At 31.5% G+C, this 13941-nt stretch overlaps 1 protein-coding gene across 1 annotated transcript in view; it reads left to right on the forward strand.

The window, feature by feature from the left end:
* The window catches only part of LOC105667425 (sex-regulated protein janus-A-like), a 67513-nt gene extending 53819 nt beyond the window's left edge, over positions 1–13694 (forward strand). The window contains exons 3-4 of the mRNA XM_012359223.2: positions 10968–11095; positions 13391–13694. Of these exons, the coding sequence (XP_012214646.1) occupies positions 10968–11095; positions 13391–13483 (221 nt within the window). The 3' untranslated portion in view covers positions 13484–13694. The remainder of the gene's footprint in view (positions 1–10967; positions 11096–13390) is intronic.
* Positions 13695–13941: the final 247 nt, after the last annotated feature.

The raw sequence follows: 13941 nt of genomic DNA on the forward strand, positions 1-13941 counted from the left end.
GAGTAATAATATTACTGTTATGTTTGGAGAATATCACATGTTGCCAGCAAATCGGCTTTTCGAGATTTTCCGAACTTCCTTCTACACCATCAGCAATAAAACGAATCCGTTCCTAAATACGTATTTATCAGTTTGCAAGGATATCGAGTATTTCGATTTTATTTGCAAATTGGCGGACTATATATATTTCTTTTATTATTTATTGATGTTTGCTAAAATTAAATTTTTATTTATGAAAAATATAATGTAAATATATATTGTATATTATTCAAGATATCGAAATATTTCTCTCGTTCATATTATCAAATTATTAAAATTAAAATTATCAATCAAATAAAAAAAGCGATTTGATAAAATTGGAAATTGTAATTGTTTAACATGGAAAAGCAATAATTTTGATGTTATGTTTGAACAGTTGCTTTTATTTTTATTATACAAAAAAACCTATTGTTCCAATTACTTTTTACGCTATGATAACTATGTACAGTCAGAAGCATCGAAAGCTATCCACTCGAGTACTCTCACACTTTACAAAAGCATTTACTATATTCTTTATGTTTTCATTTTTTCCTTGAATGTTAGATGGAGATTATCTCTTCCCTCCACCTACTACTTTCTATCTAACATAAAAAAAAGGAAATATAAAGAATATAGTAAATGCCTTTGTAAAATGTGGGAGTACTCGAGTGGATAGCTTTCAATGCTCCTGATTGTACCTTGAATACGCAGAAAATAAGAAGAAAAAAACATCACTGCATAACAGGCAATGAGCACGGTCAAAGGTCATTGTGCAATCGAATGCAGCGATAATATAGAAATGTAAAGTCGTGCATTCAGTATAAATAGGACAAAAGGTTATGGCACAAAACTGACATAATACGCTTACGTACAGACACCATTATTGATAAAAAAAAGAGAGATTTTGATATGAATATAATTTGCATGTATGAATAAAAGGACTTAAGAGCTTTCATTCATGTAGGCATCTATAATGCCAAAGATAAAAAGGTTCAGAAATATAAAAATCTCTCACGATTTTCCGCTTGAAATTTTAATTTCGCAAACTTGGAACAACTTTAGTAACTTCAAAGATGTAATAATTATTAATCCTGAGAATTAATATAAGAAAACTTAACGATCGAGAACGATAGATTTTGCCTTGAGTCGACATTTCCGACGGTCGAAATTTGACACGCTGAGTACGTGTGCATACTTGATGTGTACGCAGACACCGTTTTCAGAATTGTGACGTCGACATAAACGGTGATAGACACCGTATCGGTGTTCCAAGCATACATCGAGTGTTAGTCGATTATTGAGATACAAAGCGTAATGTCAGCTTCAAAGCAAGACCTAGTTCAAACCATCAATTAAATGGCGAAGATTACGGTCAAAGTAAGATTATTTTGTTCTGGTAAAATTAAATATTGAAAATTATTCTAAATATTGCAATGTGGTTCTTCAACGACAAAAGAGCAACGGAAAAAAGCTGTGAGAATCAGAAAACGCGAATGTCGGGACGCAAAAGTTATTACAAATCAGTATACGATAAATTACAAATTTTTGTAATTTTGAAAACAAAAATCTGGTAACTTTTTTTCTGTTGTTTTTTTTCTATCAGATATTATTGTAGTTGTATTTATCATTTGGAATCTCCTAACAAATAATACGAGTTTTCTCGTTAGATGTTGAAATTATGCAAATTCTGGAATTACTTTTTAGACATAAACTAGTCCAAGAATATCAATTAATCCTCTTTTTGCATATAAAGTTATTCCTGTGGCAACTAGGAACTCTATCTGCTAGTATTTAGCTACAAATTGGCGATACGCCTTATGCAACATCAGGTTCGAGTCTTTTGATGTTATCTCAATTTTCCGCAGTTGTATTGTTAATTGACGAATCTTGTTCGCATGCTTCTTAACCCGCAAAATTGATATCTTTATGAAACTTGTCGAGCTGTTTTTCTTTTCGCCTTGAATCAGGATACAACTCTAAAGTAGATAAGCCAATTGAGTAAAAGTTTTCAGTAACTTGGCGGACAATCTTTTAAAACTTCGACACCTCTTCAGGGCGGATCACAGTATCCAATGCTCATTCTTTCTTTGGATTTAATTATTTTACCATTTGCATAAAACTTCTTGAGCAGCTTACGACGAGGTGGGAAGAATGGGCATGATTATTAAGAATTTAGTAAGGAATTCGACGAGACGAACGAAATGTCTTGTCGAAAACTATTTCTGTATCTGACGATCACAGATGATTTCACAGATGAACGTGGTCTTTTTCGTTCGGGAAGTGGGCGATGTCTGACGATCGGTGCTACTCATAGAAGGACAAAGGTAACGACTATCGATGAAACGTCAATCTTGGCTCGAGTTTCTCGACTTGAGTTGCCTTCTTGCAACTTAGAATTTGTCACATGGCATTCGGCCTTCAGGGAAACCATTTCACTTGCCTCTGTGCCTCGAGACTTCGAAACTTACTGAATTGAAAAGGGCGAGCAAATGTAGAAACCTTGTAGGACGTCAAAATTTTTTTCTCAATTCTTTCAAGCCAAAGATCGTACATGTTTATGGTCTTTAATTGCAAATTTAAAATTTTTTGCAACCGTCTCGCAAAGATGAAAAAAGAATGAGAGAAAACGGGTGAGATGTTCGATGAATCGCTCTCCTGATAAAACTTGGTCTTTGATATCGCGCGTCCGAGGCAAGTACCCAATAATCGTCGTGTTTTTTTCTAGTTGACGAGTAATTACTAGTTAACGAGTAATTACGAATCGCGAAGCTTCGGCTGTATATTCAAGAAACTCAGAATGATCTTAATGAAAGCTTTCGCGCAGTTGCGGATTAGTAACGAACTTTTCCGAGTTTCCGCGCTTCTTCTGCAGTGCATTAGGATATTAAAAGCGGTACTTATCGCCGAACGGTTTGTATTTTTTACAATTCATTGCGACAAGATTAGTCGCGACAATTTCCAGAACTTGCTATTGCAGATGAACAATGTCGTCGGCGATTCATGGTCGAGGAAATTTTCATGCAATTACAGATTGTGTTCTTTTTACACCAATTAAACGGAAACTTTGCGTTTTGTTTGCCGAATTGAACGAACGACTTCTTTCTGTTCAATTTGCTCTAAATATTACTTTAACAATACACATTAAAGAATAAATATTGCAAACAAAAAACGCCATTAAATTTCATGACAAATTAAAATCAATATATTGTGATTATTGATATATCCTTACAACTGATAAATGAATTTATCTTTACTTGAAACCTATGAATGTGTGCAAAAATGCAGTGAAACATAATATATATCGACGATATATTTTTACTTGATCCTTGAGGCAGAGATGAAAAATATTATTCGGAACCTTTTTATGAAAATCACTATTATATTCAAAAATTTCTATTAGATTTTGCAGAAAATTTTTATCAACATGATGTTGCTATATATTATTTAACATTTTGTGTTTGCAAATAATTGTTAAAAACGTGTTGCAAAAGTTTGCAGGTTCATTAAAATTTTTGCAATTTATTTAAAATGCTCTTTGACACATGTAAATGAGAGAGACTGTGATACTGGTTATTATTATAACTTGTACTGCGCAATAGGATTTTGTGCTGCGCGAAACCAATTAATTTTTCCATCGCATATGTGGCATGTAATACGCCAAATCGTCCTTGCGATTTTAATCGCTCGTTTTTTCTCTTCTCATACCTCTAGGGGAGCTAACGAATGAGTGTTTTAACAGATATGAGCAAATCCTGCGGAATATCAGAGATTTATTTTTGAGATTAATTGAGTTTCATCAACGTAATCAACATTCGAAAATTGCTTTTCGAAGTTCCCTATCGAGGGACAGTAATATGCGTAAAATAATTCTTCGCCGTATATAAAGTACAATTTTGCGCGGCAGCTCAGAAGATAATTCAATCAAATTAGCACGTTATATGCATCCAAAATGTTATTCAAATTTTTGATTGGAATCCTTTTATTTGCAAACAAAAATTTAAAAAATTGAATTAATGAAATAATTAATGAAATAATGTGAATTAATTTCACAGATTTATTACACACACACACACACACACAATGAAGAAATATCTTTCTCTATAATACTATAAATCACAAAATAAAATTTTTGCTGTTTGTTTTGGAGCTATTAAAAGCAATTAACAATTACAGATTTCAATTAACATTCACTTAAAATCCTAAATATTTTTTTGTAAGTTACGAATATTGATGAGAAATGAATGTGTTAATGCGAAATGTGTGTATCGACAATTTTGATTCTGGACACTTTCTTCATTGTTATTTCACTTTACCGATGTCGTAATCAAAAGTACTAATTGCGATGTGTCATTACTTGTGTTTCGTTAAGCGGCATGATTTATGATCGTGTATTTTGCCGAGAAACGATACGTCTTAATTTTCTCAACGGCGGTTAGACAAGATCTGGCGCAAGGCCATTTGTTCAGCTTACGTAGAGTGGCCGCATGCTCGTTGTTACTTCAAACAATCCGCCTTGTTTCAACGGAGCATTTTTCTTGCAAAAGTTAATTCTCTCGAGGTAAATATTGGCTGGTGAAAAGTTACAAAAATTTTAAACGATGTTGATTTTACTCGTATGTTTTCACAGAGCGCACATGCTGGGAGCATGTGTGTGCGCGATAGATTTCACATTTCTTTTATACGAATCCAAATACGATAATTTTAAATGCAAACTCATATATAATCTTCCTTAGTTTTTAGATCTTAGCTCTTAATTCACATAAGTCTCGCTTATTAAGGTAATAATTTTTAAAATTTCCGAAATATAAATCTAATTTTTGAAATATAAATTTTTATTTTATAGACGTTTTAATTTTTTGTCATTAATTTGTAATTATTTTTTTTAAATAACTAATTTATATACAGGGTGTCCCACCAAAAGTGGCCACCCCCTTTTATCTTTTAAATTAAAAGAGATAGACCATAATAAATATATATCAAATTAAATGGTTTAAACTGAACTCTATTGTGAGCATAATAGTTGCTTACAAAAGCTATTCGTGTTAACGAATGGAGAGGTATGCATAATTTTTTTATAATAATGTGGATATTTTAATGTAAAAAAAGTTGTAGCGCTGTTTGAAAAGAATACAACGATGTATGATTTAATATAAATATTTTACATATTATACGAATTTTATCAGTTTGAAATATTGTGAGCGACGTCTACCTTTTCACTTTCGGTCCTGCTATTTGACCAACTTCTAACTCGTGCGTTAGAGATTGACGTATGTCAATTGAAGTTGTCAATTAATAATCAATTATTGAAGTTAGCCATATCGCAGGGCCGAAAGTGAAAAGGTAAACGTCGCCTGCGATATTTCAAGCCGATAAAACTCGTATAATATGTAAAATATTTAGCCTTGTATAATGATTGTATATAAAAAAATTATATAATTATACGATAAAATACATGAAAATTTAGCTTTTATTTGCCATTATTATTAAGCAAAATATAAATTAATTGTAGAAAGGTCGATTTTGGATAATTTATGCCACAATAGGATTCTGTCTTTACGCTTACGTCACAGTGACACTATATTAATTGAATACATTTCCTCATTTGTTTTTATCGTAAGTTACTACTATCGTGTAGTGCGGAGTCGCGTGTCTCGGAGCTCTCGTTGCGGAGTAACGAGTGTAAATCGCTGTCATAAATCTACAAAAGCGAGGCGTTAAAAATGGAACCGCCTCGTCCGGTCGCTGTAAATCATATTGTCGTCGGTAGCGTCTTCTTAATTTCTCCCTTACATTTCAGTGATCACTCTTTCAGTTTTTTCCTTAATGAAGCAATTGGATCGATATGGATCAACTATCAATTTTTCTGTTATACTCAAGAGTATTATTTAATCATTCTTTACAGTTTATATACAGTTCAAAATATATGCATATAATATTGGAAATTTATGTGTTATGAAAATTTTTTTTCTATTTACTGTCTCAAATTTTGATATTTTTACAAAGTATTTTTAAATTATTTACGGCCAGATTATTATTTTTATCGAAATTAATTGTAAACTTTGCAAATTTTGTTTTGCAAATTTAATAAATGTGATTATTCGATAAACGCATTTTTTCGTGTACTAATAGATATTTAAATATTCTCGACGTCGTATTCTATGAATTATTTGTATTTATCTTGCTTATGTAAAGCGTATTATCACAGTTATCAAGAATTGGATATTGTAAAGACAGAAAAAAAAGAAACGGAGAGAGAAACAGAGAGAGAGAGAGAGAGAGAGAGAGAGAGAGAAAGAGAGAGAAGCAGACAGAGAAGTTAATCCGAGCTTTCCAACTTGGCCGCTTCCTATTCACGTACTTTTCGAGAGATTGAAAAAGTGCCTTGAAATATTCATATGCTATCATATTTTATGCATCACATCGTCGAGATATTTCTGTCAATCGCTCCACGCGCTGTTTCTGCAGCCATAATCGGTGTAAACTCGCTCTCTGTAGCGCGAACTTTCTATCAATAGAAACTCACGCAAGCTGATTAACTCCGTGCTTTCCTGTGCCGGAAATCTATACGCTTCCCCCTTTCCATTTTTCTTTTTTTTCTCTCTTTCTCTCTCTCTCTCTCTCTTTTTCTTTTGTGTGTTGTACCATCCACATGGTATTTACTCAATATAATACCATGTTTTGCACTTAGTGCGTTACCGGTCAGTGCTTTTAGTGCGCACTGAGGGGTATGCTTTGTCATCGATTTTTATTAATTCCTAACGTGCTTATTCCATTGTTGTCGATAAACAGAATATTGAAGTACTAACCCACTAGAGTTATTCGAAATTAAAAAAAAAAAAAAAAAAAAAAAAAGACGCTTTATTAAAAAATTTGAACATGTAGTTGGATCTTTAATGTACCGTACAAATTATACATTTTGTACGTAACGCATATTATTTTTTTTGTACTTATAACATTTTCAAAGAAAACAGTTTCATAAAACTAAAGTTTGCTAAACTGAATTAATTCGGATATTCGTTTTGTCGTTTGATTGCTTCTCCTTCTTTGCAAGTTTTTTGGAACATAAAACCAGTTGATATCACGCCATTACCGCATATCTACCAAAACATCCCGGCGTTGAGTGTTTACTTAAAATCCGCTCCTATTGATTTCCCGTTGGCCTCCTATCGTGAAATATAAAGTCGTATTGACATTGGGGTTACCGCAGGATCGTTTTCGTCAACCTGCAGCCGCATCTCTTCTGACAGGTCGCGTGCAGTTTGCATGACGTCAGCAAATTCTCAATGAGTTGCTAATAGTTGATAAAAGCGAGCACCGAATAATTTCGGCATTGGGGAATAGTGTAATTTGTTTAACTAACCGTGTTAAACCTGTATATTTATACTGCGTTCAACTACTGAAATTATTTTCTTTTACTTTTAAAATACTTTTGTACGAGAAGTTTTTTTAAACGCAAAATTCTCAGAGCAAAAGTTGACAAGCTCGTAATTTACGAGATCCACTTTATATAATTTCGTATTTAAAATAAATTTTGCAAGTTATTACTTGTCAAAGTTGTGTGTTCCGCATTTTCTATGTAATAATAAAAGATACATTATTTTTTTTTTTTTTGTTATCAAAGCCGCGAATTTTTCACAGTTAAACGAAAATTTGAATTCTTATTTTAAGTGATTTATCGTACGCTGAATAAACAATATTTTTTATAAATATTTAATACGGTATTATTATATGTCTCAAATTAATTTATTATGTCTGCAAAGATCGATCTTTTATATGTGTATATCTATAAGATAGATTACCGTTTCTAATGCATAATATGTTTCGAAGAATTAAATAATAACATGTGATTATCTTATACGTAACAAAAAGTTTTTTCTATTTATCTATAATATTATCATTGTTCTCGTAATATTAAGGATAATAAATAACATTACATATAGGTGATAAATCATATCTTCATTACTGATGACACGTTTACTTAGAAAGTCTTTTTAGATGAAACAATCGACAAATGTGTATTTTTGGTATCACAGAAATCAATTTTTGTGATATCATCGTAAAAAACAACGTTATTCTCACAGAGTTTCTACGTTATGATAAAAGATGTTCTTCCATTTGTACTGATTATGGCATGTAGCCTTCGACCATCTTTCCCATTATCTTTACGTACGCCTTCGGATAAATTCTGTGCGCTCTTTTACCTCCACTTTTTGTCCTTGATCCTCGATTTTCTGAGAGAAACACGGAATATTTTTAATGAAATACGTTGACCTGGAAGGGGAAGATATATGACTTTCCTTAAAGGTTAAAGACTCATGAGCACCGGGACAGAGAATAAACTTCCTGCTCCAATTTTTTTTTCTTAACAACTTTCTTTTTTTTCGTGATATATTATACATACACAACTCTCGCCACTTCGCTTTTTTCGCCACCCGCAAAGAATTTGTAATTTCATAAATGTCTATAGTTCATTAAAAAAATATATAGAAAAAGTATGTTGCTCTAACATGCTGTTTTATTTTTTAATCGAAAAAATTTTATTTATCGCAATTAGTATTGAATATCTATAAAAAGTCGAGATAAAAATCTCGGCTCTTTGATCTGTATCTTATTACGTAGCAATTATATTTTTGTTAAATATAATTAAAAATATTTATAATTTTGATTTTATTCACTAGAAGATTTGAGGTTGCGATTCAACGGTTTCAGGGAATTATTTTTTTCGAGTAATATCCAAAAAACATTGCGGTCTCGATTTCAGGACTTGTTCAGCCTGAGGAAATACAAAGAGGAAAAGAAAAGGTTTAAATTATACGGAAAAATATAAAAATATATAAAAATGAATTAATTAAAGTAATTAATGGAACAAAGAGTAGACTCACCGTACGCATGAAGTTTACTCTGACATGTGTAGCGGTCGATGCCACATGTGCGGTCGGTGAGTCCAGTTTTTATTCCATTAATTATTTGAGTTTAATTATTTTTGTATATTTTCTTTAATGTTCTCTCTATAATTTGAACCTTTTCCTTTCTTCTTTGTATTCTTTCAAGCTGTAAAAAGACCGAAATTATGCTCGAAACGTTTTTTGTATGTATATTAACTGATAATAGTTTTTATACTCCTACTATCGCGCTTATTGTTCATGAAGAATATTTGAAGAACCACACTTTGCTGTAAAATTGTTTTTTTTTTATTCGAGAAACAAATATTATGTAAATATTTGAAACGATTCAATTGATATAGTTGCCTGATAATTACATGGTTAGAAAAATTATGAAATTATTACGACAATTAATTGATAATTATGAAAGGAATGCATTTAATTACAGTACTCTCTTTGTCAACACGATTGTAATGAACAAACAGAAAGTTGCTTATTAAAATGTCGTTCATTTTATCTTGCTGATTATTATGTCGTAGGAAAAAAATTCCACGTTAAAGAAGCTAAGTATATGAAATGTGTACTTTTTGTTCTCACTCACTGCGGATCTTACTTTAGCTAGTAGAACTCGTTTTATCGTGAATTCTTTTCGCGGAAATAAGAAACCTTTTTATAGATTTTGTGTAGAATATCTTATGTACGCGGAATACCATTTGTCTCCGAAGGCAATGTGATCAATTCAATAGGTATCTTGCGAAACACATTTATTCCAATAACGAGAAAATGCGAAGATGCTCGAATTACTAAAGTAAACAAATAAGAGAGCAGATTATTTACGGCACACGAAGGAAATGAGAAGTAACGCATATTGTAATCTTGTTGGCCTGCATCTCTTGTATCCAACAGTATGATATTGAATTTGTCCGAAGTCGCTCGCGCAAGAAATAAAGTTCTTAAGAATATTGGTTCTTTGAGAGTAATTCTCAACTTCTTGTGTGTGAAGTCTTAACTTTGTGAAATTTCAACGTTCAAACCTTAAGTTCTCTTTCGCGCACTCATTATTTTTCACGGATCTCGGTCGTTAGTTTCATTATCGACTTTTCTTTGATAATGTACTTTTACGCTTTGTAAAAGGACACAAACATTCCAGAGAGATGTAAAATTATTTTTTTCTGCGAAACTACATATTTATCGTATATAGGACAGAGAATTGAACAGCGGATGTCGATGGATATGGAGATTTTACTGGTCATTGGTGCACAGAGGAAGCTTTTCACGCATTTTGCGTGATGCATTTCGCGCTCTGTTTCGATTCGCATCGCGAATCCACCCTTTGCTGTCTGCCTCAATCCGAGCGGCGTCGAGTGCGCTTAGCGCGTTAACGCGACATAGAAGGCATTATAGCGCGCGTTTCAAAGGACGACTCATTCGCACGTGGCGCGCGCTTATACACACAAAACGCTCGCGCCTATCTCGATACGCATGCATACGCGTCCACGATCACCGCAAATTGATATTAAATCCTTCCTTTCAACTTTTTCGCGCCTCGGGCGAACCGTACGCGAGCACAATAGCGCTTGATTGGCTTCTAATACCCATAGACGTGTGCGAATTTATATCACGGATCTGTATCATATACCCAGGGAATGTCGGTTCGTGCGCTGATTGCCAAGGAACGTGCAATTTGCGATAATATCGATCGCGTAAAGAGTCTCGGAATGGTTGTGACTAGTGTTCGAAATCCGTTCTCGCGACTATTTATATACGCGACGAGCTTTGAAGGGAAAAAACGGTGATCAAAAGATATATCTTCCTTTTCTTCGATAAGAAAGATCAACAACGAAATATTGATATAAAGACGATTGAATTCTTATATAAGAATTATCGAATTGTCTTTCGCGCATTTTCTTGCATGTAAAATTTTTCTTTTTAATATTTTTGTTCGCTATTTCCGAATTTTTTACCTACTTTATGTCAATTAATTAAACAATGTAATGTAAAAGTCCTACAATATTGCTATTTTTACAAAATATGTAAATGTTAGATAATATTTTATTTATATTTCAGCTGATATATTCGATGAGGTAGACGGACAAATCAAGAAATACGCTGGTCTGCAAGCGGAATGTGTGGGCGGTGGAAGAATCGAGCACAACTTTGACAGGAAAACCATCAAAGTTTACGGATACTCGCAAGTAAGCCTCCGAATTAATTAAAACATTGAGAGTCTGTCATTTAATAATTTTTACGTGTCGTTAACTAATTTGATTGATTTAAAAATTAAATAGACACGTAGAAATAACAATGCTGCATTATATTTACATACATTGTTTCTTTATTTTTTCAAGAATTATGCGGTAAACATTGTATAAATATTTCTACATTGATTCATTATTCTTTATTAATTAGTATTATTTATAATAAAATGTGTGCAAAATATTCGTTTAAAATATTTTCGAAAGAAATAATATACTATCAGATTTATATTTTACGTATTCCAAATAAATAAGATTATAGACACGACTAAAATTGTTCGACACGAATGACAGCATGGATCGTGATATTACTTAATGTCAGATGGTACTTTAAACGTGCGTGATGAATATGCATGTAATTTGTATGATTAATAACATATAAATATTTTAATCTAATACTCTGTTGCTCCCGTTGCAAACTTCACGCCCACGCAACATTATATGTCAAACTTTAGCAGATTAAATTGTCTGTCTGAAAATTTGTATTTCACGCTCATCATTATCGAATAGCAAGTTATGTACGTTTCATTAGCGTGTTGTATATGTAAAATGGGAATGCTTGGCATGTATTTTTAAATAATTTCTTATTACATTTTGATAAAAAATTACGCAAAGCAATAACAATGAAATAATAGGAAATAATTTGAAATAAAGAATCGATGAGTGTTTCTTTAAGTTTAAGCTCAGAACATATTCTCCAAAATAATTTTTCAAAAATAATTATTAAATCAACTAATTGAAACATGTATCTTACGCGTTCAGCAATAGAATATATTCAGCAGAATTTTCATTTATTACGACTCGCCGCGGAATTCTTTGAAGCGTATAAATGTTATAAACCTTGAAGCTGGTCGATCGACCTCCAAGTGTAAAATTGCAATTGCATTTACGTAAACTCGGAAATGTTCGTGGGCGACTTCCGTAGCGCCATTGAATTTTATTGGGCCGTATTACCGTATTTACGATAATATCTATACGCGTCAGTAATATAAGTCAATTATTGCGGGCGCGCTACAACAACGTGGCAAAATTTATAAATTTTTGTTTGCACACGATATCATTTAATTTTACGGTATATTAGATGCAGCATCAGAATCATCTTTATTCTTTTTTATTTATTAATTCTTTTATTTGGAGAAGAATTCTTTTATAAGTTCTTTTATAAGTGTTATATTTTTTCATAGCCTTTGTCTTATGACATGCTATTTATAACTCTGTTTTAAAAAAATATTAATTATCTTTACAATTAAATCTCAAATAAACAGAGTGTCCCAGACTTATCGTATCTTAAATGAAAAAAAGTATTATACTAGAAAGAATGGAATGGAAAATATCGAATTTTATTTGTCATTTATCCCTTAAAGTTGCTCTGCAGGCACCCGATGTTTTGCCTGAGTCTCCTTCTCTTTCTCCTCTCAGTTCTCTTTGCAGTCCTTCAAGGCACTCACACGTGTTCGCGACATGAATACGAAAATCACACGATGTTTTAAACTCCCAACGCGTACTTTGCCATTCGGATAAAGTAAATTATTATCGTATATTATCGCGTAGATTACACGTTCCATACTCTGTCGCGTCCGTTATAAATGATGACGGAAAGTGTGAGATCGAAAATTATAGAAATAATAAGGATATAATAATAGTATTATTTATAAAAGTAAGATTTATATGTATATATTTATAAATTATATGCTATATTATTTATTTTATATATATTTATATACTTTAATACTCAGTCTCGTAAAAAAATATGAGTCTATAATTATTGTAAATGCAAATCTAATATAGCCATTTTCATTATTCAGTGAATTTTTATCATTATTTACGCGCAAAAATTATTTTTGTTTGTCTGAAGATTTCTATTACTGTTATTTGTATTTTGCTTTCTCCGAAATGATGCATGTTTAGTTCGTCGCTAGAATTTTAATTAAAAACTCAAAAAATTCCACTTCTGTTTTATTTATTTTTTACTTTCTATACTTTTTTGTATATTGTTGTAGTCTACTCAACAACTATGCCTTCATGTGATTGTGAAATTGAAAAGTAAAGTTGAAAATAATGCGAGATCTATTCTTATAATCACTGGCATATATTTTATCATACTAGTGAATATTTTAACTGAGTTACAAAATCTTTTATATTCTATTAATATTTGAATAATACTACAATCTTTTACATTAATTTTGGAAAAGTGTAACGTGAAACAAAAATTAATTGTTTTTTATTGGTTCACAGGGTTTCGGCAAAGCTGATCATCGAGTTTCGGTAGAGTTATTGAATAAAAAATATCCTGGCTACCATATTACATGGTCAGACGAAGGTTATTAAGTCAGAGGATAAATGATGGTGTATTTCACCGATATCTTCTCATATTAATAACTTTTTATGGATTAGATCTTATTTTATAAAATATTAATAAAATGTACATATATCGGAATGAAATTAAGTGTATTTTACCTATCTATATATTTTATGCGTATATACGTGTGGACTGTATTATATAAAAATATAAATAAATTAAATAATTAAATTAATGAAATTTATTTGTATCCTTGGACTTGTATTTTTGAATTTTTTTAATATATAAATCTTATATTACGCATAATTTTTGCTACATTTTGTGTGTACAATTTATTATATGTATAGAATAATATATATATATGTAGAATAATTATATATTCTGATAAAATAATTATACAATATTTTGAATTAATATAAATATTCTGTTATTGATATTCTTTTCTTTCAAAAATTTTATTATTTGTAGATCAATAATTTCAGGTTAC

Source organism: Linepithema humile, chromosome 5 (genome assembly GCF_040581485.1).
Source record: "Linepithema humile isolate Giens D197 chromosome 5, Lhum_UNIL_v1.0, whole genome shotgun sequence".
Classification (NCBI taxonomy): Eukaryota; Metazoa; Arthropoda; class Insecta; order Hymenoptera; family Formicidae; genus Linepithema; species Linepithema humile.